We start from the raw sequence: 26,712 nt of genomic DNA on the forward strand, positions 1-26,712 counted from the left end.
AAAACCATTTTGATGATGGGAGTCAATTTTGAGACCGTTTGTAATATAAACCCTTAAAAAAACTAACATGAAAATTCAAAAATCGAAAATTGAGAAACCATTTATACAGTTAAGCCCTATTTATTATTTTTATATCACGTGCCAAAAACAATAGTTGCCGCCGACACCACCAATCATTGACACAGCGCGACAAAGACATAGCCGCTAGAAATGGAAAAAAAAAAAAAAAAACGATGAGTTTCTAGAGTTTCCAGTACCATCACTCTCACTCCCTCACTCCCTCACTCGACGCATATTTTATTACAGGCACTTCATCATGACAAATTGTCCGCATATAAAAATTGATTGGTCCTTCTCCTTCTTCATCCACACACTAAAAATCCAGAAGAACACACACAAGATTTAATTCGAATGGCTCTGGTACCGTCGTCTTCAGCGTTGAACCACACCCCTCTGATCGCGGAGGTCGACATGGGAGCCGACTACTCCGCCCCCACCATCCGCGCCACCGTCGTTCAAGCCTCCACCGTCTTCTACGACACCCCTGCCACTCTAGGTCCCCTTTCTCTCACACCCCCACCAACTCTTTTTATTTACTTCCTTCATTTTTCTTCTCACTGTTTGTGTTTATGTTGCTTTCCCAAATTCAATTCAGAGCTTCTAATTTCAATTTGGGTTTTGGGTTTTGGGATTTGGGATTTTTTTCAGTTCATTGTTTCAGCTTCTTACTAATTTCGAGTAAACTTTGACAATTGAAAGACTTTTTCTTAGTTTAATGACTATGCAAATTGGTGTGATCCAATGCTGCCTGCTCAAAATTGCTGTGGTTGTATATATTTTTACTACTTGTTTTGTGGAAATATTGTTTGCTAATTGATTTAGTGTAGGTTGTAAATTTGCTCCATACAGTTTGAGATTGATTCGTCTTGTTTGAACTCAGTTTGTAAAAGAAATGAGCTGAGCTCAAACAAAATGTTAGGCTCATAGGATCTTTAGCTTCACTATACTCGATCATAGAGCTCATTAAGATTTGGTGTATCACATGGAATGAGGCAGCTCAAGACGTTGATCATTTTTCTTCATTTCCAATTGCATTGACATTGTGGCAAAAAATTTATCCTTATGAGGATTCCCTCTTGACCATTCAGACTTTCAGAGTGTGAGTGGGTTGATAGAGGAACAAGGAAATACTCAAGACTTTTATACTTTCCTTGTGTGATTAGCTCTTGAATCGCGCTATGTTATGGAGAAAACTTGGGGAGAAATAGTAGCGTAGTCACAACTCATGAGGAAGTACTTTTTTGGGAGTTTGCAGTAGATACTTGTTCAGGTGTGGGCACAGAATATGTTTTCGGTTTTTCCAGATTTGACTAATGGAAGAAACCGCAATGGCTAACAGACCACATGGGGGTTGCTTGTACATTTCCCAACATATTTTTGTTTGAGAATCCTATACAAGACTAATGCAAATCCGGTGCTTGGTCAAGCTGACCTATTGAAAAGAATATGCATAAATTTTTAGCCATAAGTTCTGAAGTGTAATTATTAATTTCTTTTTATCTTTTTATTTCTGAATCTTGACTATGTTGGTAAATAAGCTTTCGAGATATCAGATATTTAGCCCAGTTTAGCAGCATTCGTGTTTCTTAGTTAGATTGAAGATGTTCTGTTTTTTGGTGGTTCTGATTTCTGAATGTGTGCATAGATAAGGCTGAGAGATTATTGGCTGAAGCGGCCAGGTACGGGGCCCAGCTGGTTGTGTTCCCCGAAGCATTTGTGGGTGGTTATCCCCGTGGGTCGAATTTTGGCATTGTCATTGGGAACAGAACAGCTAAGGGTAAAGAAGAATTCAGAAAGTATCATGCTGCAGCCATTAATGTGCCTGGTAAAACTTCTTTGTTTTTTTCTTTCTTGATGATTTCGTCCATTGGTTGTGCGTAAGAAACTGAAATAAATTGAATTCATTAGAATTCCCAGTGTGATTGAGTGGTGGATTGAAGTGAAGTCAGTGCAGTGAAATGTCAGTTGGTGGTTAAACTTCAAATTCATCTATTAGTTGCTATAAGTTCTTTGTTTATTTGAGTCAAGAAAATTTACGCTGTGCACCTGCAGTGCAATTAACTAGGGCTATGGCTGTGGTTAAGCATCAGTTTATTGTTAAACTTCAAATTCAATTGGTAGCTATAACTTATAAGTTCTTTGCTTTATTGTAGTGTAGAGAACTAACTGCTGTCCTATTTTTTCCGATGAAAGTTATATTCTAGAGAAAATTGATTCTATTGAATATTTATTTTTTGGTGAGAACTCCGATGAATGTTCGATGCAAAAACAACAAAAACGTGAAAAAAGGAAAAGACTTCAAATTTTTCTTCTTATTTGTTGGTTAGACTATTATTTCTTCTTTTTCACCTGTCAAAGAAGTTCAGAAAAGAACCTTAATTCATTGGAAAATGGTTTCTCAGTGCATTGACTCGCATCTTAACTATTTTTACTTGGCCAAAAGGATGCCAGTGATTGACTTGAGAAATGCAGGCCTATTTATACTGCTCTTCATGACTTAATTGCGGCCGCTAAAAAGTGACACTAGTGGTTCATGTCAGGCTCACTCTCAGCAAAACATTCTACACCACTATTTTGCAAGTGGATGTTATCAACTAAATTTTGTTGGAAATATCTCAGTTTCCTTATTGTTTGATGCAATTCAAATCTTGTTATGCTAAGTGTTAGTAACTTTACTGAGGCATGCTATCATATTTTGATCTTAAATCAATATGCAGGTGGACAACGTATTCTAAAACTGTCATTGTTTGACCTAAGTGCATTCTATGAATAGAATTGTGAACATACAATATGTAGTTTCACTTTTTTTATTAACTAATGCAGGTCCTGAAGTTGATCGATTGGCAGCAATGGCTGGAAAGTACAAGGTATTCATGGTAATGGGTGTGATAGAGAGAGAGATGGATATACACTCTATTGCACTATTCTGTTTTTTGATTCTCAAGGTTGCTATTTGGAAAGCACTGAAAAGTGATGCCCACAGCACTGGAGCGGATCATTTGGGGATTTGGAGACGGATCTACAATTCCTGTGTTTGAGACTCCAATCGGAAAAATAGGTGCTGCCATATGTTGGGAAAATAAGATGCCACTTCTAAGGACTGCAATGTATGCTAAAGGTTCGTTATCTGAACAGGAAAATTTGAAATATCACACTTAATTAAATATTTTGGCTCACTTTTTTGAATACTTCAGTTTTCTTCGAAGCTATTTGTTCAATTTTTTTTTTTCACTTCTTATTTTGGTGTTCATAATTACACTATTTAAGTTTAGTGTTGTATGAATGGAGGATGGCCTTTCACGGGCAGTGCAATACGATCTGGGTTTCTCATTTTACTTCTGGGCTATAGCCCTGTTTGAAACTGCTTTCTTCCAGTTTTAGTGCCTTGCCATGCAAGTTTGAGTTCCATATGTGGTGTTAACTTGAATACAGACCGGTATCGGGTCAAAAAGATTATTTGGCTTGCTAGGTAGTTAAGTATACTATTCTGTGATCTTTGTGTAGGGTTGAGTCAGTTTCTAGATTCCTGGGCAATTGGTTGAGTATGTTGCTACTCAAACGACTCAAATTGAAATAAGACACATGGTTGATTTACACTTCTTTCTAAAGATTTAAGAATAGTCTGCCAATATTTGTGGCATAATCTGGTTTTCCTTACCAAATTGGCATTTTACCATCCATTCAATACATGGTTTTTCCTAGCTACCTTCTTTTCCAACACAATGACTCGAGAACATCTGTAAGTGTGTGTATATCATATTTGGGCCTCAATTAGCCCTCTTGAATATATGTAAAGAGGAGACTTGCCCTTATTCTATCCTATTCTATAGGGAAACCCCACCCTCACTTGAAAGAGGAAACTCATGGTAAACCCTAGACTCTCTACTCTCTCAAAAGATGACCTACATTTGCATAGTGAAACAGAACTACACCAGCGTGAACGTAGCGCAACTTCGGGTGAACCATGATACATCTTTGTGTTCCTGTGCGTTTGTGTGGTTTTACGGTCAGATCTAAGTTGGTCCAAATTTATCAACTGTTTTTTTAGTTCAAAACTGTTTTTTACTCAACGTGAACATTAAAATTATGGTAGAAACAACGCATTTCTTGGTGGAGTTTAAAGGCGTTCTTAGTACCGCTTTGATACTATTATCTTTAGTACTGTGATTTGATGCAGGATGCTTTGTTTTGTGCAGGCATTGAGATTTATTGTGCTCCTACAGCTGATTCCAGGGATTTATGGCAAGCATCAATGACTCATATTGCCTAGGAGGGTGGGTGTTTTGTCCTATCAGCCAATCAGTTCTGTCGAAGGAAAGACTACCCCCCTCCTCCAGAATATGTATTTGCAGGCACAGATGAGGAACCTGCTCCATATTCTGTTGTCTGTGCCGGAGGCAGTGTCATCATCTCACCGTCAGGGACTTCTCGCTGGACCCAACTATGATGGGGAGGCACTCATCTCAGCAGATCTCGGTATGTCATATGCTTATTCTCTCCTAACAGCAATTAAGTATCTATATTGCAAGCTGTGCTGACATAATTTTGAGTAACAACAATCTGGCTCCGGAGATATACTGGAAATTAGAAAAACTTCAACTTCAAACGAAATTGTAGGAACCTCCTTTCTATTTTCAGAGATTAAAGTACCCTCACAACCCATGATAGATTTCAGCACAACTTACTTAAATTTACTACATCTGCCTTTACAATATTTACTATATTTCGTCAGTTCGGATATATCTAAACAGAAAACGGACTCCAGATGCATCAATTGATATGCAACCTTAATTTAAGATTTCTAGTAAAACGAGAACCCTAGTATAGTATGATAAGAAATTTCTCTAAATTCCAGTATGGCGGGGAAGCGCAATAGGGGCTTTAAAAATAAGAGGGATTTGAAAGTAAATGTTGGTGTAATTTACTGATAACTTTCTGATCTAGGCTCTCTGTTGTTATGTGTATGGTGTGAGGCAGTATGGTTTAATCGATAATATAGTTTGATTGATCCTTTCTCACACACGCATGTAGATTACAGTGGGTATGGTTTCAAGCTTTATTAGAACTATTGTACTTCTAGCTCTTTTAAGCAAACAGAGCTCTGATTTTTTTTCTAATGACCGAATTTTGCATAGATCTTGGAGAAATAGGAAGGGCGAAATTCGACTTTGATGTGGTTGGACACTATTCACGGCCCGAAGTGCTAAGCTTGATCGTGAGGGACCATCCAGCAACTCCAGTTGCATTCACATCAGCCTCAGCAAAGACCGATCATGAATTTCATCAGTTCACCGACAGTGGTTTGCAAAATGCCGGCCAGTTCAATAATAATAAGAAGACCCTTTTGTAGATATCATTGTTGATGTATTTCCAACGTAACCAGGCCACCTTGATTTCGTAAATGGTTCTCGTTCATCAAATGTGAATCGTTTTAACTCATTGGTACTGTAAAGAAGTTGCTACAGTTGAAGTTTAATGTGGTTCTGTACTTTGTTCATGTGTATGGAGGTCAAGTTCATAAATATGTTTGCAAACATGTTGAATTTATTATCTTGATTCTGAATGCAACTGTCTGGTTGTACTCGAACCAGGCGCATTGCATCCGGCATATACTCTACAATCCATAAAAATGTAAACTATTGTGTTGTCGAAGTGCAGCTTCTGTGAAAATCGCGAGCATCTAGCCTTGAACGTCGGAATTTTGGCAACCATGTCACTGTCGACTTGTCGAGGCTCTTGACCGTGATCAGCGTTTAATGTCCGCTATCCCGAAAGATTGAATGACGTGGTCATGAAGAAAGCATGCTGCAAAACGATGTATAATTCTCAGAACTCAAAAGAAATAACATGAAAACATCTATATACTCTTGATCCTGGCATTGGCCTTTGCTTCCTGCTAGTTGGAGCTCCGAATCATTCTCGTGGAGCATCCGTCTAACTTCCGCACACTCCGGTTCCAGGATCCTTCATCGGCAAGGATTGAAACTGACAAGTTGTACCGGCTAAGCTGTGGATCGGAACTACTTTTGAATTGGATAACCTATGGTCTGTGAGACCCTTAGCAGAACCCTTTTTCTTTGTTTCGGTTTCATGTTCTGGCGTTTGAGTTTGCGGAACAAGCTCTGATATTTCCATAAGCCGCCCGTCTGACTGCCCTTGAGATTTTACGCCAAACTCCCAATCAATGCCGCTGGAATTTTTGTTCAAGCATATGCTTTCCCATTGTATTTTTTCGGAGAGAGATCTCCTCCCTTTGAATTGTTTATCAACTGAAGTCCGTTTTGAATCATCTTCGGTATCATCTCCGCAGGCATAACTCCATTTGTAGCTCTTGTTGTTATTGTCCATGCTTAACTCGATGGAATGAAGATCGCTATCAACTGAAGTCCTTTTTGAATCATCTTCACCTTCTTCTCTATATGCAGCAACTTCCATTCCATTCCCTTCCATCTTCGCGTTCTGAAATGATCCGAAATTGATCTTCTTTAAATAAGCCTCGAGTTCCTTGATTTTACTGAAGTCTGGAGAACCGCCGCTACCTTCATGCGTTTTGGATATCAAGTGAGCCTCTAGTTCATTCTTCAGCTGTTCCACAATGGCATTTTTCTCCTCGAAATGATATTTGGCTTCGGAGAGCTTCATCTGGACTCTCTCCTCGCGCAACACATCAGCTAGCTGAAGCATTTCCCTCTCCTTCTCCACCTCTTCACGAACTTTTTCGGATTCTTTCTTTAGCTCTTCGACTTGTGCTCTGTCCTCCCCAAGACCAGTGGCTAACTCATTACAAACCTGCTCAAAGATCTCTTTTGCCCTCTTCTCCATCTCAAGCTCTTTCGTGGCCTTCGACAGAGCTGCCTCTTTATCTGCCAGTTCTTTCCCTAGCTTCTTGTTCAACCTTTCTGTTTGTCTTCTTAGCTTCTTCTCCACCTCGAGTTCTTCTGCTACGCACGCTATTGCGGCACATATCCTCTCTCGCTCCTTACTTTTCCATCCCGCCTTTTCTTCTGCGAATTTCTTCACAAGATACTCAATTTCGTTGCAGTTAGACCTCTGTTCTCGGATCATTTGATGAATCTGGACACGAGCTCGATCAAGCTCAACTCGTAGGGCCGAGAGTAAGGTTGTACTTAAAGAATGCTGCTCTTCAAGACCCGAAACGCGAGTAAGAACTTTTACAAGCTCTTTAGATGTAGAAAGGCCACTATTGACATCCTTCAAACAGGTCTTAAATCCGTGTATGCAATTTCGATCAGGTTTCACACAAGATTGATCTTTGAGCTGCACATTGTGAAATTCAATCAACATGTTTACTTATTCATCATCCTAGGAATCCATGCAGCCTAATGCAATCAATATGTCTACTCAAGGATTCAAAATAGCTGTGCTCAAAAGTTAAGTGACAAACGTTCTTTTTTATACAAGCGATATGAGAGAGTAAGAAAGCGAACTCGAAATCTCAGGGGTAGGGAGTGAGTGCTTTAAGCAATAAGAATTTTTATGGTGTTTCGGAGTATGAGATACTCTAGAACACCATAGAATTTATGTCAAGTAACAAGCATTCTTTTTCAGAAGAGATATTAGAGAAGTGAGGGAGGGAACTCGAGTGGAGAGAGTAAATGTTCTTAACTAACTTAGTTAAGAACTCATTCATTAAGGCAAACATTCTACTTGACCATTTAAACAAATGCTTTAGATTAATTATATCAGGAGAAAGTCATTAAATTGACCATATCGTCATTATATCATCGTTGTGTGGTCGTTACATCGTCATTGTGTTATCGATATATGATTAATATGTCGTCGTAATTGTTAAAAACTGGTCACTTCTACAATTAAATATAAAAAATAATAATTCTAGTTAATTGTCCAATTTTTAAACATGAGAGTGAAGAGCTAGATCAACTTTTTCAAACAAAAAATTTAAATTTTATTCATTGAAAATGACAAGGCAGAAAAGTACATTTGAAATTTATGATCCATGGGTTATTATTGGACAAATTTTATGGGGACCAATTTTTATTGAATCACTGTCAACATCTTATTGTCATTTTTTATAATTTTACGTGACACAAACGGTAAAAATAAAAATTCCAGAAACCTTGTTCCTCTGTTTATTTTTTCACTAATGAAATATATAATATATTAGAAATGAACTTTCTTAATGTAAGACTCTATGAACTCCCTGCCACTTTATATTTTTTGCTTAACCCTTTAAAATGTTGACACATAAATTGTGCCAAAAATATAAAATGGCAAAGAGTCCACTAAATATCTCATTTTTTAGATAATTTCCGTATTATTTCTCATAATATACATATTGAAATGCATTTGTTTTTTTTTTTTTTTTTACCTGAGTTAAACTGGCACTTGTAGTGTGAGTCTGGAAACCTCCCATTTGGTAATGATTCAAAGGAAGTTTCTGAGAAACGGCCGACAACCCTCTCTGGCGTCCAGCATTCCCAGATCCATTTCTCCTCTGCACAAAATTCCCAAAAACAAAATTTAATACTTTCAAATTCAATTTAATAAATAAGAAATTTTCACTTCCATAATATAGTAGAAAAAACAAAGCCCAAACAGAAAAATAATCTAAATGTCTGAATAAAATAGGTAACAAGTAGGGTATTGTCTTGGTGGTTGGGGGTTTTATTTTTAACCTTACTGTGTTGTGTTTAAACTCTTTCTTTTTGCTTTAACATAATTAGTACAGAATATAACTTATAGTAAAAAGAATAGGTAATTGATTTTTGCACATCTTCTGCCCAGTCACCCATATGTGTATCTGACCTATGACATTTAGAATGAATGAAAAGTGCTCTTAAAATGACTGAAAGCACTTTTGAAGACAAATGTTTTTGAATTCTAAAGCACTTGAAGTGCTATTTCGCAAGAAGCACTAAAAAACACCAAGTGCTTTTCCATATTACTTGCATTTTATTAATAATTAGTTCTAAAAATATTTTCATAAAAAACGCGTTCAGTTATTTAAAAACACTTCTAAACGAGACCTTAATCGAGAGAAAAATGTTTGCAAAACTCTTTTTGATTTCTTCTCCTGCATTTTCATTGAATACATCAATAAAAATTTCGATCACATGAAATGAGTGGTAAAAGAGAAAAGGGTAGTGTAAATTTACCCCTTAAATAATCCTTACCTCAGAAATAGGAGTGGAGGATGGATCTGATAACTTTGGAGGCAAGGAACCGGCTAAGGAAGGAACTTGAGCAACTTTGGAAGCCTTCTTTCTGAAAGCAGTTTGTTCTTGCTCGTTAATTTCCCACAAAGTCGCCGCCAGCTTTCTCGCCGAAACCGAAACCACTTCCTTCCCCTTTCCGCTGCTGCCGCCGCCGTGCTTCGAAGCCGGTCTCCGCTGCTGCTGCAGCGTTGCCATCTCATCATGCTCCTCACCCCCATTCGCCATCATCGTCGCCACACAAGGTGATCTCGCTGCTGCCGCCGCCGCGCTTACAGTCTTCGAGGTGGGGACTGGGGTGCTCGAGCCGCCTCGCTTTCCGACCAGGATTGCCCTCTTGAGTCTGTACCTACGGACCAAGGAAGACGAGGAGGAAGACGAGCCGCCGCGGCGCTTCCTGATCTTGCATTGCCTGTCGACGACCAAGCTGTGGCAATGCTGGTGGTTTTTCCAAGACATAGAAATTGGAACAGAAGACTGCAGAGTGCAAAGAAAATGGTGGATTAAATTTTAGGGAAATTGGGGTGTGGGTGAATCTTTTGGAGCAAATGATGGAGACCGAAATGGAAGATGTTGAAGATTTGGGGAGTGAATGGAGAGATTGGATTGGAGGAGGAAGAAAAATAATGAAAAATCAAGGGGCTGAAAAAAGTTGATGGAAGTACATTGATGATAAAATAATGATAGTGTCCAGATTTTCTTTTTAGGTAAATATTTTCAAACTGTCAGCCTTGAATTTATCAAAGAAGAAAAAGTGTCAAAGATTCTGAGCTTTGGTGGATTTTTGGGCAGTCTTAAAGAGAATGAAACAAGCTCAAAAAGGTGTCAAACTAATCAAAAAAGGTGTCAAACTAATCAAAAAAGGTGTCAAACTAATCAAAAATGGAAGGTGAGGGGTGGGATTTTGGGAAGAATCAATGCAAGCTTTATTTTGTTTTAGAAATGTTGAGAGGGAAGTAAAGAAGACTAGGACAGGAGTATACTCATAACTCAAATATATGACAAATCAATATAAATTGCGTGAAAAAATAAGACATGTGAGTAGATATAATAATCTTTTTTTCTTTTTTTTTTTTAATATTATTGTCAAGTAGTGTTATTATTATATTTGAATTATATCCATTATATGTATTTGTTCGTGTTATTATTTCACTTGAATTATATCGATTGCATATATTTGTTCGTAGTGTTATTATTTCAATTGAACTTAAAATATCTTACTTATAAATTAAGAATAGTATTATAATACTATCAGATTGTAACAATAAGTAACAAATAAAATACAGTAACACGTATAATAATAACATTATGTGAAGTGTTTCAGTTACACAAAAAAATTGGTCAAGGGGAGATTGATTTATAGTTGGGAAATGAAATTTTGGGGTTTTATGTTCTTGGATTAGGAAAGGGATCCGCTCCGGATCCCTTCCACCTAATCCTCCTCATCAAACAATTTGGGTATTTGAAATTTGATCCAATAGCTAAAGTTATTATAACTTTTAAAGTGAGTCTGTGTTTTTAGCCGTTGGATTAAATTTCAAGAATCCAAATTTTTTGATAAAAAGGATTAAATGAAAGAGATCTAAAGAGGATCACTTTCCCTTGGATTAAAGAAGAAGGGGTGATAACGTGACGGACATGTGAATCGAATTGCATTGAATCAGGGTCGTGCATGTGTATTATAAGCGGCCCACAATGTTGACTAGGTTCTCAGTATTTTACTTAATTAATTTGTCTCCTTCCCCCACCCCCTCCCTCCTCTCTCTCTCTCTCTCTCTCTCTCTCTCTCTCTCTCTCTCTCTCTCTCTCTATGCTGGAATGTTCTCTAATCTTGCTTAATTATCCTCGGATCTTGGACCTTCTCTGCTTTTGTGTTCAAAATTATGATTCACCAAGTAAAAAATGGAAATGTCGTTGCTCATATTGTAACCTCATATGTTGACTCACATAGATGTGATTTTCGTTGAATTTTGGTCTGAAGTTTTTATTTAATATTTTTTGCTGAAGATGTAAACGTTTTAATTAGAATTTAATAAAAGTTATCCTTTGATCCAAAACAAAAGTAAGGAACGAGATCAAAAGAAGAATGTGCTTATTTAATTATCTATTTAAAATTTGAAATTAGGTCAAAGGAAAGAAAAAGAAAAAGAAAAATGATAGCGAGATGTTGAGACTTTCTTTGTAAAAGTTTTTATTTCGATTGTCTGTTGCTTCATAGTTTTGGTTTAAAATATATATTAACTAGTATATTTAGACTTAATAAAATTGACTAAACAACGTACTCTCTCCTCTATATGCGAACTCAAATCCTCCTGACTTAAAATAAATTTAGTGTAAAATTGTTTGTGTCAATAAAAATGGATCACGTTAACTTGACTAAACATGAAGAAGCAACAAGACCACATAATGATTAATAAATAAAAGCATCGTTACAGGAAGAGTTAGTGAATCAATAGTTTGATCAATAACTAAATGCATTAGGACATTTGGTTAACATGAGAATGGTCATGGTGATTTACAAAATAACGTTCTGAGGTAATCTCGTGTATTAAGAGAATGTTATATTAATTACATTAGATTGCTTGAGCTACTTTAGTGTCAAATTCATAAAGTAGTTTTAGGAATCTTGGAACTAAATTATTCATTGACCAAGAAAAAGTTCACTTGTAACAAGCTAGTAATGGATTCAATAGATCAAATCTTTTTCATAGGGTTAAGGAAATTTTTAACTATGAAAATGATCCTCCATCACCTCTTTTCACTTTTTGCACATCATTGCTGACTTTTATTCCTTGATTATGTTTTAATATATTCAAACTAAAAACAAAACAAAAAAAATAACAAAAATGTTCAATAAGAGCAACAAAATGTGCTGAAATCACTTCTTTTTACCAAAATGGGATGATGAGGAGGAAATATCATAAATTGGGGTCAACAAAATTCTATTATATTCAGAAATATACTTATATCTACTAGTAAAAAAAATATCACCAAAATATAAAACTAAGCGATGATGTAAATCAAATTTTAAGTAGGATGACAATAATTGTGAACATCTTATCATAAAATGCTAGTCAAGCTCACAACATATCAATCAGTCAATCATACCCTAAAAGAACCCTCTTAATAAGAAAAAATTATGATAGAGGCCAACCCAAGAGGAAGGGGGCCCCTACCAACGGCTCAAAATGTTTGGGGGACTGGTTGGAGTTTGTATTTGGAGCTTACACTCAAACATTTATTGCTAAAAAAAAAATCCACATATTTATAATTATGCATGCCGGCCCCCACACCTGCACCCCAAGCCACTACCCATGGTGTTCATGTCTTTTGCGGCTAATTCCAATTCAAATCCTTGAGATTTATTGTGACATCCCACATCGTCCAGGGGAGTGATCCTTATATGTATATTCTCATCCCTACCTAGCACGAGGCCTTTTGGGAGCTCACTGGCTTCGGGTTCCGTAGGAACTCCGAAGTTAAGCGAGAAGGGGGCTAGAGCAATCCCATGATGGGTGACCCACTGAGAAGTTGCTCGTGAGTTCCCAAAAACAAAACCGTGAGGGAATGGTAAGCCCAAAGCGGACAATATCGTGCTACGGTGGTGGAGTCAGGCCCGGGAAGTGGTCCGCCCCAGGCCGGGATGTGACAAATTAGTATCAGAGCCAATCCCTGGCCGGAAATGTGCCGACGAGGATGTCGGGCCCCTAAGGGGGGTGGATTGTGACATCCCACATCGCCCAGGGGAGTGATCCTTATATGTATATTCTCATCCCTACCTAGCACGAGGCCTTTTGGGAGCTCACTGGCTTCGGGTTCCGTAGGAACTCCGAAGTTAAGTGAGAAGGGGGTTAGAGCAATCCCATGATGGGTGACCCACTGGGAAGTTGCTCGTGAGTTCCCAAAAACAAAACCGTGAGGGAATGGTAAGCCCAAAGCAGACAATATCGTGATACAGTGGTGGAGTCAGGCCCGGGAAGTGGTCCACCCCAGGCCGAGATGTGACATTTATGGATTGTCACATTCACTACAAATTTGATAAATACTGAGAATGAGGATCTTAGAAATTAATTCATTTTAGTCATTTATCGAATATTGTGTAGCTAATTTTTGCTAGGTATTGCTCGGGTTTAATTTTAAATAAAAAAATTCAAAATGATTTATGGCCGCAAAATAATTGATGAACAGATAAGATGAACTCATCATTAAGATACTCATTAAGAGGGTCCTATTCCAAATATTGATGTTGGTGGTTCATGTTCATGCTCCTTAATTTCTTTTTGTTTTGTTTTGTTTTGTTTTTTTTTTTAAATTTCAAGTAACATTTTCCCACAAGTTGTGTTTATAAGTATTCGGGCAGTGGGAGCATGGATCTACAACCAAATAAACCATGTTCCTCAATTTCCTAGCACAACCAATGAAATGAAAATAAAAACTCGATAGCTAGCTAGGACTGTTTTGTTCACATGCGTATGTACAAATCGTGTGGTGTGGGAATGATATGAATAAAGAAAGGATTAGGATAAGGGAAGGGCAAATGATACTTTTTCCGTCTTGTTTTCAGTCTTTTCTTGAAAGAGAGTAAATAAATCTGAATTATACTACAATCAATCAATCACACAAGCATACACGATTCCTAAACATTTAATATTGATGCAAGTCAGTCCACGACGCATGAACCAGTTGTTATTCATGCGCGATTGATTGTAATATTATTCGATACTCTGAGAAGCTCCAAATGAACAGAAGTAAAACTTAAAAAGCTAAGTGGTAGTTTAGCTAACAAGGTGAGGTATTCTTGTTAAATTGTGTGATTAGGACGAACACAACAAGTTCAGAAGGGGACGTTGAAAACGGGAAACATTTCATCTGCTTCAAATAATGAAGAAATTATTGTAAGGTTGTGTACACATAATAAGAGCTACGATAATACTTGGAAGGCCTCCTTCTGACTTTTGAATATGAGGGAGAACCCAATGTCTCATTGAACTGCATGTTTTCTTTTTGAATGGAAAATATTTTTGTAATATATTCTTATTTTTCCTTGAAAATTTGTTTGTAGGTCAAGGTTCTTTTGGTTTTGATCAAAATTGAATTTTCTTCAAACTACTTATAAATATAAGGGGATGCTAGCAACCTTCTCACTTGAACTTTCTTGTTTTACCTTCTCAACTCTCCTTATTTGACAATGTTACTTCATGATTGGAACCATCTAAATTCTAGATCACCCTTTAAAAATCAACTCTACAAAAAAGATATCATCCAAATCAACAATCATTTAACTGTTCGATTAACGTTGTCAAGATTTTAGTGTTTAAGTGAAAAATATGGTTCTTCTATTTATTGTATAATTGTTAGATGACTAAACGATTTTGGATTTAGATAATTTTTTGAAGAGATATCTTTAAAGAGTAACCTATATAATAAATGGTTTGGGTTATCATTCTACATAGCAGGATGAGAAGGAGAGCCGAGAAGGTTGATAGCATTCCCTCAAATATATATACTACTAATTATAAATGAATGGTTCCACAACAAACAATGCCTAGATTTTTTATGATAAAACTCAACACTTGTTGAGTAGTTAATTTAGGTGGTAATATTGGGACAATATTGGTGTTTTTCGTAGTGGGCTGCTAGTTTGACTTTAAAATCTTGATATGATATCAGAGTGCGCCCCCCTAACCCAATCTGGCCTAACCATTCTAATTGTAAACAAACTCTAACCTGATTGTTACAATTGTGAACAAAACCCTGACCTGACCGTGGCCCGACTCATAAATCTTGATATTCTTAGCTATAGTTAAATGTTTGTTACTAATTAATTAACTAACTATGGTTCTATATAGTTCTTAGGAAGTCAGTGTGTATTATTGTGACATGTTCTCTTTCAGTAGAAGATAGTATACCTTTGCAATCAGGGCTGGCCAAGGTCGATTTACATCTTATCAGAACACAGACTGATTCATAAGGTGTATTCACAAAATTATGTAGCAGAGATATGAAATAATAGCATCTTACTTACGAATGATATATATAAAGCGAATTAGGTTAAAAAAGGTTGATGGCTTTAGCAAATTATTGCCAAGTACTGTTTACATCATGCATAATTGATGAAGAAATGGTATCCAGATGACGACAAACTTATACAATGGAAAGAGAAACCCTAATCTAATTCCCATGGCGGGCCTGAGTCGCATGACTCTGTGAACAGTTTGAAAGTAGGGGGAAGGTAGGTGATAAATGTCGGATAACAGTGTAGGACGGTTGGACCTTCAAAGTTTCAAACCATACCATTTTTTTTTAGGTTTAATATAACCTTGAAAGATGAAAGTACATGTCAGTCAATCTTTCATAAATAAACCAAAACCACTAATGAATAGTTGGGGAAAATTCTCCACATCATAGGGCTGGGAATTTTTCCCAAAAATCCCAAACCAAACCAAAAAAATCTCGATCCCATATTAAAAAATTCCCAAACTGATAATGCTGAAATTTTCGAGATTCATATCAAACTGATCCTGAACCTTTTGGTATAGGAATTGAGATTACATATTCAATGGTTTGGAAATCCCGAACCGAACCGAAAAGTATATATATTTATTTTGGTTGCATGCATGTTAAATGTTGAATTTAAGTAGTTTGATAGTAAACTATATTAGATATAGGAGTATAAAATTAAGTAGTTTGGAACTTTGGAACATCACTTTGACTTGGTATGAACGAATTGGCAAATTAAAATGAGGTAAAAACCTAAATTTTCATTTATATGAAATTGGAAAACAAAATTTTAGGCCGAAAATCCAAATTTTGGCCCACATCCAAAAAAATCTCAAATTTCAACCCAAAAACCCAAAGGCCCAAAACCCAAAATCCAATCCCAAAATATATAAAACTATTCGGGAATCTCAAAAATTGGGAATACCAAAATTTTGGTTCTGGATTGGTCTTCAAATTTCCGTTTTGAAATTTTTTGGTTTGAGATTCGGGATCCCATACCAAATCACCCCTACTACATCATATACAACTGAGATATAACTATATATGCTATTTTCCATGCTCGAGACAATATTAAACGTAAGATTTTTAAATGCCAAAGAGATTCAGGGTAAGTTATTAAAGAATGAACTATCTATAAAATGTTAGATAGAGAGGATAAGAAATGTCCTTCACGAGGATTAGAAACGTCTTTCATGATCATTGCAAAAGAATATATGAGAAATTTTGTAAATGACTCAGTCAAAGTAGAAATTTGCAAACCCGTCTTAGAGGCCTTTGTAATGCTCATTTTCCGCATCCCCTCTATCTAACATTGTATTGAAATGCTCACAGCCGTAAGGAACATAGACATATCCACGTGATAATCAAGACTTCATCTTCTATTAGCGAGGAGCCAAAAGTCTACAAAATTCAACACTAAACCCCTAACCTTGGCATGTAATGCAAGTGACCTTGTACCACAATGGTGAAGAGGAGTGTTGTTATTGCACCATGGCATGGGTTCCAACCCCGTTTACTCCCTAATCTAACATCTAATCTAACAAATCTATCGTTTAACCCAAAAAAAAATAAAAAACCCCACATGTAACGACTTAATTCCGCCTTCCTTCTTCTCCGATTTTTCATGGCAATCAGTTGTCTCAACTAAACTTGTACAAAACGTTGAGTTCGTCTATAAACCTGATACATCAAAACAGAAATCTTTTTGGGAATTGGTTGAACTTATCACACATGCAATTTTTTCAGATTTTTACTCGCTTTCACTGATAGTTTAGGCAAGAATTCTACTATTCACTGATGTATAGAATGCATTATTTTCATGACTAGATTATGACCATTTTAATCCAATCGTACAAACATCGGTGCATCTAATGTATTGAAGTAGACCGTAATTTGGAATTTTGGATTCGTTTGGCAGTCATTAGAATTCTTTTTATCTAGTGGTCACTGTGTTTACTGTCAGTAGACTGACTTGAATACATATTTATTTACACAAAGGTACACAATAGTGATTCAGGAGGATTAAGTTGTGCAGTTACAGTACGAGAAGAAAGGAAAAGAAATTGAGATAACTGAACATTAAGCATATATATAGATTTTACATAACCTAATTAAAAGGGATCATTTTTCAAAGTAATCTTCAGTCCTCCCCTTGAAACCAATCTGCCCAAAGGTAAGGGTGATGAAAAGCCCCAGGTGCCATGTTATCAGCCACAACCTGCTCAAAAAATTGTATATCCTCGTCATATTTGCTTGAAGCAAAATACATTAGAAAATTTACATTGAATGCCAGTTTTGCTCTATTTCTTATAAAAGAGTAATACTCTTTCTTTACACTTGCACGAGGGTTTAGCTCATTACTTTAGTTTATGTCATAAAAATTAGAGCCCGTTTGATAACTATAATGATGGAGGAAAAACACATATAGGGAAAATGAGGGATGAAGAAGAGTAGAGATGTAAATAATAATTGTTTGTTGTATTTAGTATTTAATCTCAAGTTTCCCAATGGATTATTTTTGAACTATTAGGTTGTCATTACAAATTGATACCATTTTAAGACCTCAAGGTATAATACGAAAAGTTTGAAACCTCATGGCCCAATTAGAAAATCACCCTAAATTAAAGAATTTACAATGGAAAATGACCCAAATTTAAAGGATTTAGAATGTACTTAGCCTAATAATGTAATTAATGTTTTTCCTTAGATAGCTTTATTGAAAGTGACCTGATTAAATAAAAACAGAAATGCGGATTTGACAACAACGGTCCCATGGTCTAGTGGTCAGGACATTGGACTCTGAATCCAGTAACCCGAGTTCAAATCTCGGTGGGACCTCTTTTTTTTTCTTTTTTTTTTCTTTTTCCCCCTTTTTTATTTCTACACTTATTGAGAATCAAATGCCAAACATGTAAAAACCAGCCTCCTAATTCCTTATCTCAAGGAGTGCTACGTTTCTTCATCACACGATTAAGTTTATCACACGACCTAAAATCGACTCCATTAACTAGTTGAGTTATGCTAAGATATTTTACTAATCAATCTTACATCTAATAGACAAGTTTATGTCGCTTTGAAATAGCTCAATACATTAGTAAACACGTAAAACTGATCGAGAATACACCACGAACAAGTTACTCTATAAAACGTAATCAGTGAGATAACCTACTTAACCACTCAAGTACATATAAAAGAACTAGTACAAGTATATTTTTGACCACTTAATCTTTTGTTTTGGGATTGTAGCTGTTTGTAGCTCATTTAGTTACAGCTTTACCCCCATATCACCTTAATTCAATTCACCTTCCCTAGTATCTGCTTGTATTAGAAAAACTTTTAATTTGGGAATTGGGGGTTGTTTGGGATTATTTTAAATTTTTAAGGGAGCTTTGCTGCATATATGTGGTAGGGGCCCTATAAAAGATTTTGGATTTTTATCACAAATGATCCTTAAGATTGACCCTCTATCAAGATTGTCTCTTAAGTTGAAAATTGATGAATGTCATCCTTGAATATGAGTGTTGCAAATCACTCTCATCATTCCGTCTTAATTCTGTTAGAGAGTTTGTTAGTGTGCTGACATGTCATATTGTGGTCTCCTACTCCAATATTCAATGGAATGATGACATTGATTTGCAACACTTATATTCATAATTTTCAATTTCAGATACTATTTTGATGGTGTGAGTCAATTTTAGAATTCATTTGTGATAAAAACCATTTTTTTTTTTTTGGTTGGGCTGGTTGTATTTGTCTTGGCCATTTAGGCCTAGATGCCGTAATTGTGCCCTTTGGAGTGAAAAAAAACAAAGAAAAAACCTTTGATATCAATCTAAACAAGATCAAACACTAAAGGAACAAAATTTAGAAGAAGGGTCACTAACCAAAATTGAGAAGTGAGAGCAGGAGGTGAGGGGAAGTGAGCGAGCTCAGCACCAATGCTCTCAAAGAAGAGCCCCGTCAAACTCTTACCGTCGATTAATGGTACGCTCGACGGAGCCAACCATCCGATCAACCCGAACCCAATCACATTCAGATCCCTGCGCAGCCAATCTCTCTGAAAGCTACTGTTTGCTCCCAACACATTCAACACAAAACCAAGCCATATATGCGTCAGTGCATGGATTGCATGGATGTCTTACCATTAATTGTTGGCTTAATTTAGGCTAAACATTGATTATAATTAATTAACCACGTATTGTCTTATATAAACCACGTATTTTACCCGTATTAACACGATCGACACATTGACACAACCGCATACAACAATTTCTACGTTGCAACAACAAAATCAACGGTCATGATCTTCTTAAAAAACGATAGCTAGGTAAATTACCATGTGAACCTTCCTCCAGAAGCCCTAACTTGCCTCAGAGGGTTGCCAACCCCAATAGGCTTCACAAAGGCTGCAATTAAATAGCACTGCAACATTAGTATATTGTACAGAGGCGCATTTTAGTGAGAGCGCGTGCGCGCGCGCGTATATATATATATATATATATATTTTTTTTTTCTTTTTTGTATGCGCGCGCACGTGTGTATGTATGTGAAGTATGAACCTGAAGAGAGGCGTGTCCTGCTTGGTGAGAGGGAGGAACTGCACAGCCCCATTACGGTTGATGCGGTCGCCATGGTTGCTGCCATTTTTTTCGGTTCAGAGCTGTAAGTTTTGGAGTGAGTGAGTCAGAAATATTACCGGTGGAGGAGGTGGTCGAGATTAACTTGGAAGGGGTAGGGCTTTGTCAGCTGTTGATGGAGATTTTTTGGGAAGATAGAATGGATTTGCATGAATGGAGTTTGATCAATGATCATCTGCCACGTGGGACTTCATAGGATAAAGTGGGGTCTCACTCATCTAACACCACCAAAGGTGTTTCCATCTTCCTGAAGACATGTGCTAGCTCAGCAATGTCAGCATGTCGTGTGTGATCATGTAGTACGATATAATTTCACCAGAGCTTCAAGTAAAGATTGCGAATTTCGATCCATAATAGATTAGGGCAATTAAGATGGGCCTTTGCCTTTCGTAGCTAACAAAACCCAACTCAATTCAAGATTGCTAAAGATCAAAGGACGAGAAAAATAAGAAAAACAAATTAAAAACTCTGAATCTTGTTCCAAATATATAGAAAAAGAACAAAAACGCTACAAATTGTCAAGACGGCTACATAATATGAAAATACTTTATTTCTGCCCAAAATTACATTTTACCAACTTACAATAGGTGCTTTTTTTTTCTTTTTTTTGAACAAATGATATTATTTACACTAAAAGGGGAGGGGTGGGTTTAGCCTTAGAATAGGCTAGCAATAAAGTGATTCAAATTCACCTTTGGCAAGAATCGAACCTAAGACCTCTCACTTACAAGTAATAATAAGTTACTTAAATCCCTTAATTAACTGAGAGTTTTATTATTACAGTATAGTGGTATTCCTCTTCACTTGTAAGTGAGGTTTTAGGTTCAATTTTGCCAAAGGCAAATTTGAACCACATTATTGCTAGCCAATCGTGAGGTTAAGCTTACCTCATTCCCCTTAGACCTACTCTAACCCTTGGAGTAAAACTCAAATTTTAGGTTCTAAACCTTCCCCAACTTGCTCCAACCCTTGGGGCAAATATAAGTTTTAACCCAAAACTCATTCATGGGGCAAATTTAGCCTAGGATTTCCCTTGGATTAGTGGGCTTGGCTCACCATATATGTGCATTTTTTTAGTTTTATATTTACAAATTTATTGAATCCAACGGTTAAGATCTAATATGATAAAATCCAACGGTAAAAAAAAAAAAAAAGATCTAATGGTTCAAATTTAAATTCAACGGCTAAAGTAATTAAAAAAAATTCTTTCATGTGTTTCTTATTCTTTTATGGTGTTCGACGAGTTTCATGGTATTGGTTTAGTAATTTTTCAATAATTATCGGAATTTGAATATTTTTAGGTTAAAATGTTCCTAAAATTAAATTAGGATAGGTCTAAGGGGGAGGGGTGGGCTTAACCTCACAATGGGCTAACAATAATGTGGTTCAAATTCGCCTTCGGCAAGAATCGAACCTAAGACCTCTCACTTACAATAGGCTAGCAATAATGTGCTACACTTGCTAGGTGCGTGGTGGATATATGGGTGCTTGTCTGTTGAACAAGTTCACTGAACATTGACCCCCCAAGACATTTAAACGTATGGATACTTACCACATGTCAAACATTACAAAATTTTTGGTTGTAGTTTGCAAGTAGTTGTCAGACTTGAGGCATCATATGTATCTTATGCTTATAGATATGAATTTTAATTTCAGCTCAAAGCCTTCACTACTTTGCAGAGACCGGTAGTGTGATACTTGGGTTCATATGTATGGTGATACATGACTTCTCTGAGATGACTATTCTTATTTTGCAAGACACAGAAACCTAATCAGGCTGGGGATTAGACGATTTTTCTTACAATCTATAAGGGTTGGGAATGCGCCGTAAGAAATCACACTCGTAAGAAGAAACAATATCTACTCCTAAATATCCTCTTGAATTCTCCCAGCTTAATACGGATTCCATGTCTAAAAAGGTCTTTCTCTCGACTATACTTTCTGATCTACTACTTACTAGGGCATTACTCCGGCAACGCTTCCCTAACACACAATACTTTCTTGTCTACTGCTGAAGTCTGAATACGCTTACTAACTTAACCGTTGGAGAGCCTTTGGCCGATGCCCTACCGGTACCAAGGTCTGACGTCGGTTGTCTACTTTCTTGCAAGTAGCTGGACTTGCACACCTCTTTCATCCGTGGTGCTGTGTCAATTTGGTTCCAATTATAATGTATGTTATTTGATTATTCAAATTAAATTTATCCCAATAATATGCCTGAATACCAAACATAAGGCACCAACAATACCAAGGGGAGTGGGCATATCTATCTGGTAGCCACACTGCGAACGTAAATTCCAAGGGCATTTATGAGTTATTCATGAGATTTTAATTTGTTATATTCTTCAATAAAGTAAAAACTGAGTGTCATTAATTCAAATAATCACAGTTCTTATCACACTTCGACTTGGATATTCATGTAAAACCATAATTGAAGTTTGCTGACCGATACCTGAAAAGTGACGAAGCCATAGTGTGGAAATGATTCATAAAAAAATATAAAAATAAAAAGAAATTAGAACAGAAAATAAATAAGTGACAATAGAGGAGTGTAAAATAAATAAATGAGTAGAGTGCCCACACAGTGCGATGAACCATTAAGTATAATGGAAACTAGAGTATCTATATCAAACTGACATCAGAGCAACTAAACATCTACAGATGAAGTAAACAAATGTAACACATATGAAGATATTAATTACAAGATTACTTAGCAAAGTCCCTACACTAAAGTTCCGTACTACATATTTTGCAAATGATACTACTTGAAGAAGCATTTGTATTTGATAACAACCTTGGACATCCGTGCAAATAGCGAAATTCATAAAAGAAATTTATAGGAGTCCAAATGTGTTGTTTGCTTCATGGATCAACAATATAAGCATTAAAATGAATGTGGTTGAAGACTTGGATTGTAATGATATAATTGATGAGTTTTTCTTCAAAAAATTTCAAGAGGACAATTTCTTAAAGGTTAAAATTTAAGGACTTTTGCTTGGAGTGGTTGTATGATTTTGCTTTTGATCGTCGGAGTTGAGGTACTACTTCTGCCCAACACTCGTTGCAGCATTGTATGTTTGTTTTTCCTTCAAGTAATATAATGGAGGCATGAAGGTCTAGCCCTCCAACTTCGATTGGGTTCTGACCAATTTTAAATATTTCTTTAATATATGTTTGTGTATTAAGAAAGACACATTTAAGCGGTCGCCCTGGACACCAAAAAAACTAAAGGCCGGCCGTGTTGTATCGCCACATACAGTCCTCGTGCAGCTAGCTAGAGAACCTTCGTAGAATAAGCTTATTACTAATTATATGGACATCCATTGGAAAAAAAAAAAAAAAAAATTATATGGACATACATCGTCATTCATGACTTTCGGGATATCTTTAATAAAATGAAAACGATTTGTTAATTTTCTCAAATTTTATTTTAATAAGACTAGAAAGAGAAAATTAGTACTAGTCTTTATAGAGTAGGATTTTGCATAACATTCAACCCAGCAGGCAGCAGGAAGCCTGCCTCCGGAAAAAGACCTCTCTAAAAGGGGAAGCATCCAAAGTGTGACCGGCCAAATTTAAAGTCAAAGATTAATCCCCATTGACCGTTTCTTATTTCTGACTTTCTCTACCAAACCTATTCATACATTCCAATTTTTAATCAAACCCATTCATATATTTCAAACTTTAATCGTAGGAAAGGCGGAACTAGGAAAGTTTATAGGTTAAAGTAGGCTAATTTTATCAAAGAAGATTGGGCTCCTTTCTAGTAGATAACTTTGGCCATATATGTTTTAAAATTCCGAAAATTTACTCTAGACTATTGCCCACCCTTGCCAGCCATAGTATACCTTCGTCCTTATTTACGACAAAAGTTTAACTCTTGTACTCATCGTTCACATTGCGTAACTAAACAAAGAAAAATTACATTTATTTGTGCAAAGTCATCAAAACTATGATGCACAAGAATAGGATAGTAAAAGGATCACTCACACATCTTTGGTTAAAGAAAAAGTTGTATGAACAGAAAGTGAGGAATTATTACGAAAAGAGGCTATATATATGTTGCTTCCATTTTACATGTGTAAAGAATGAAAATCAAATAAATAAACAAATGATTAATTGTAATCAATATCCACTTTGCTTCTCCTTTGTATGAACTTTTCTATATATTTTGGTTTAAAGAATTAATTAATCAAATTGTGTAATTAACTAAACCCAAACTGTTTCCGTTTCTGGGTTCATCATCGTCTATCTTAACAAGACAAATGACCAGAACGCCATGAAAATAGTAACCCCAGCAGCAATGCAGATCATGTCCAAAGCCTTCTCTCTCGCCTCCTTTCTCTTTCTCCTCTCTCTCTTCATCTCCAAGTACTCTTCATACCTCGCCTTCCCCTTTACCTCCTTCCTCCTCTTCCCTCCCTCGATCGCCCTCTGCAATATGACCAAACTCTCCCTCCCGTTCAAATGATTCCCCTCCATTCCCTCCATCTGCATGCTCACCTCCCTCACGTGCAGCTCCCTTCCTTCACTCCCACTCCCCTTGCACGTCACCACCATCCCGCACTGCACATACTCCCCCTTCTTCTCCCCCGCCAATATCGTCGCAAACCGCAGCTGTATCTCCCCTGTCAGCCAGTGACGCTGCACCGTCACTGCCGTCCGGCTCGACAAATTTGCCGCCCTTTTCCGGGTAGGGTCGATCACGATCCAGCTCAGGCTCAGGTTGTCCTCCAAGTGCTTCAACGACTTCTGGTCTTCCCCGACATGTTGGATTGGTGTCGGGACGGTTTCTTTCCGGTCAAGTAAGTCGACCCGGAAAGGTGAGCAGAGGAACCACCCGGATTCGGTCTCGGACTCCTGAACCTTAGAGAAAATGAGCTGGTCTTTGTAGAAAATATCGACGGCTGAGACTAACTCCGCGGTGGGGGACGAAGGGCTGAAATTGAATTGGGAGGGGGAGTGGTCGAGGAGCGGGAAAGAGTCGGAGAAGAAAGAGCGGTGACCGGCAGGGAAAGTGGAAATGATATCGTTAACTCGTGGATCCGTTATGGAAGGCCATGTGGCGATGCTGGCGTCCCGCCAGAGTTTTTCTTTGGCGGAGAAGCCGTGTAATTCGGACGAAGCGCAGGCGGCTGCAGCCAAGGTCTGGCCGTCGAGGCGGGTGAGGATGTGAGCCGTGATAATGTCGGGATGGATGACGGAGATTGAAGGCCCATCGCCCTGATCGACGGCCAAAGTTGTTACAGCTGAAAAGCTCATTGTGATCGCAGCAGAAGCTTTTGAGGTTGTTTTAAGAGTTGTGTGTTGAGTGGTGACAAGGAAGGTGTGAAGGGTTGGGTTTTATAGTGAGGAGACTGACGGGAGTATACCAAAGCTGAATGGCCAACTAACGGTTTCAAAGCTTTGAACCTTAACTAATTAATTAGTTAAATAATAATTAAACTAGTTGCAATGAACGTGCAGGCAAACCTTCTCTTTGATTAATTTGTATAATTTAATATTTTGGAGTCGGAACACAAGCGTTCCATATTTTTTTTTTTCCCTTTATTTTAGTACTGAAAATTATATAACTTCTTTAAGATTTAAATATTTTGTGTTCACATCTCAAAATATAATGTGTTCTCTTTGGTTTGGTTTTTTCTTTTTTTTCTTTTTTTTTTTTTTAAAAAAAAAATTTTAGTAGTTGGTGGATTATAATATTGATTTAAAGAAAGTTGAAGTTCTATCATAAAATTAATTAGTAATATGAAGTGGCCTAATTCTTATAAGTACATATAAGGTTTTTTTTTTTTTTAATATTTATTTATTTTTTTAATCTGATGTGGGAATTGGGATTCATACACTACTACGTTTAACTATTTGCGCGACGAACAAAAGTTGGTCGCGCAAAGTGTATTTCTATTGCACAAACGTCTGCACGACGGAAACTTCACCATGCAAAGATTGTGAAGAAAGACTTTGCGCAACGAACAATAGCATTGGTCGCAAGAACGCGGTGCGACGGTTTAGCCTTCCTCCCACAAAATTTTAAGGAACGAATGTGTTCGTCGCACAAAATACCAGGATACAAACGTGGGATGACTAATATTATTCTCTCGAAACTTTGTGCGATGACAATTTATTCTTGCACGACGAAACCTTGTTAGTCGCTAGAATTTTGTGAGAAGAAGTTATTCGTTGCGCATAAAGAAAAATATATGTATTTTTTAATTTAATTATTTGTTCTTTTTTTTTTTTTTTTAATTTCGTAATAAAATAATAAAATTAAATTGCAATTAAAAAATGTAATGAAGAGAAAAATAATTTATTTAAATAAATACAAAATGTATGTACAAGGAAAATGTTTAAAAAGTAAGGGAGTAAAAAACTAAGAAAATAATGCGGTGTAATCTATGGGGTTGTCATTCGGAGGCGGCTGGAATGTCTTGAGGTTGGGGCCGGGCTAAGAGGTCGAAAGGGCAGAGTTTAGGGCATGCTCAGGTTGGAGGTGCTCGGATGTCGACGGGGGACGAAGATCCAGGAGACAAATGCCAGACTGACTGAGGGCCTGTACAATCAGTGACATCTGGCTCTTATACGAGGCGAGCTCAGCCCTAAGGTCGGTCACCTCTGATGTCGAAGCTGTCACCTCACTCTTTGACTGCAATGATGAAGAGGCTCTAGGTTCCTGTCGTCGGGCATTCCCCATCCCCCCTACAATAAGTCCCCCGCCTCTGCCAGAGAGTTTGATCCAAGGTCTCTGTAAGGATCTGAAACCCCGCATCCTTTGGGGGATCCACAGACTCGAGCGGGGTCCTTTATTGACAGAAACAGATAAT

General features: G+C 37.0%; 3 protein-coding genes, 1 non-coding gene and 1 pseudogene across 4 annotated transcripts; 2 read left to right on the forward strand and 3 right to left on the reverse strand.

Annotated features, from left to right (window-relative positions):
- The first annotated feature begins 263 nt into the window (after window positions 1-263).
- LOC137742495 (bifunctional nitrilase/nitrile hydratase NIT4A-like) lies at window positions 264-5,536 on the forward strand (annotated as a pseudogene).
- Window positions 5,537-5,645: 109 nt separating this feature from the next.
- On the reverse strand, window positions 5,646-9,991 carry LOC137742493 (uncharacterized protein At5g41620-like). Its single transcript, XM_068482375.1, has 3 exons — window positions 9,216-9,991; window positions 8,411-8,536; window positions 5,646-7,338 (listed from the first exon to the last, which is right to left on the reverse strand). The coding sequence occupies exons 1-3, from the start codon at window positions 9,711-9,713 to the stop codon at window positions 5,995-5,997; spliced, it is 1,968 nt and encodes a 655-aa protein (XP_068338476.1). The 5' UTR covers window positions 9,714-9,991; the 3' UTR covers window positions 5,646-5,994.
- Window positions 9,992-17,222: 7,231 nt separating this feature from the next.
- Window positions 17,223-19,986, reverse strand: LOC137741522 (photosystem I subunit O-like). Its single transcript, XM_068481224.1, has 4 exons — window positions 19,814-19,986; window positions 19,591-19,660; window positions 19,139-19,321; window positions 17,223-17,472 (listed from the first exon to the last, which is right to left on the reverse strand). The coding sequence occupies exons 1-4, from the start codon at window positions 19,896-19,898 to the stop codon at window positions 17,376-17,378; spliced, it is 435 nt and encodes a 144-aa protein (XP_068337325.1). The 5' UTR covers window positions 19,899-19,986; the 3' UTR covers window positions 17,223-17,375.
- Window positions 18,021-18,092, forward strand: TRNAQ-CUG (transfer RNA glutamine (anticodon CUG)). The gene has a single exon. It is a non-coding gene; the product is annotated as a tRNA-Gln (tRNA).
- A 3,940-nt stretch (window positions 19,987-23,926) lies between the features above and the next one.
- On the reverse strand, window positions 23,927-25,190 carry LOC137743829 (F-box protein At2g27310-like). Its single transcript, XM_068483763.1, has one exon. The coding sequence runs from the start codon at window positions 25,151-25,153 to the stop codon at window positions 24,140-24,142; it is 1,014 nt and encodes a 337-aa protein (XP_068339864.1). The 5' UTR covers window positions 25,154-25,190; the 3' UTR covers window positions 23,927-24,139.
- Between the last annotated feature and the right edge of the window lie 1,522 nt (window positions 25,191-26,712).

Source organism: Pyrus communis, chromosome 8, assembly GCF_963583255.1.
Source record: "Pyrus communis chromosome 8, drPyrComm1.1, whole genome shotgun sequence".
Taxonomy (NCBI): Eukaryota; Viridiplantae; Streptophyta; class Magnoliopsida; order Rosales; family Rosaceae; genus Pyrus; species Pyrus communis.

What these genes read in the sequence shown, in the direction of transcription:
- LOC137743829 (XM_068483763.1), bottom strand. Translation starts at nt 25,153, where the DNA reads ATGAGCTTTTCAGCTGTAACAACTTTGGCCGTCGATCAGGGCGATGGG.
- LOC137741522 (XM_068481224.1), bottom strand. Translation starts at nt 19,898, where the DNA reads ATGGCAGCAACCATGGCGACCGCATCAACCGTAATGGGGCTGTGCAGT. An exon ending in CAGGACACGCCTCTCTTCAG is followed by an intron (nt 19,661 to 19,813) that starts GTTCATACTTCA and finishes ATTTAATTGCAG; the next exon opens with CCTTTGTGAAGCCTATTGGG. An exon ending in TCTGGAGGAAGGTTCACATG is followed by an intron (nt 19,322 to 19,590) that starts GTAATTTACCTA and finishes GGGAGCAAACAG; the next exon opens with TAGCTTTCAGAGAGATTGGC.
- LOC137742493 (XM_068482375.1), bottom strand. Translation starts at nt 9,713, where the DNA reads ATGTCTTGGAAAAACCACCAGCATTGCCACAGCTTGGTCGTCGACAGG. An exon ending in CCTCCACTCCTATTTCTGAG is followed by an intron (nt 8,537 to 9,215) that starts GTAAGGATTATT and finishes AATTTTGTGCAG; the next exon opens with AGGAGAAATGGATCTGGGAA. An exon ending in CAAGTGCCAGTTTAACTCAG is followed by an intron (nt 7,339 to 8,410) that starts GTAAAAAAAAAA and finishes CACAATGTGCAG; the next exon opens with CTCAAAGATCAATCTTGTGT.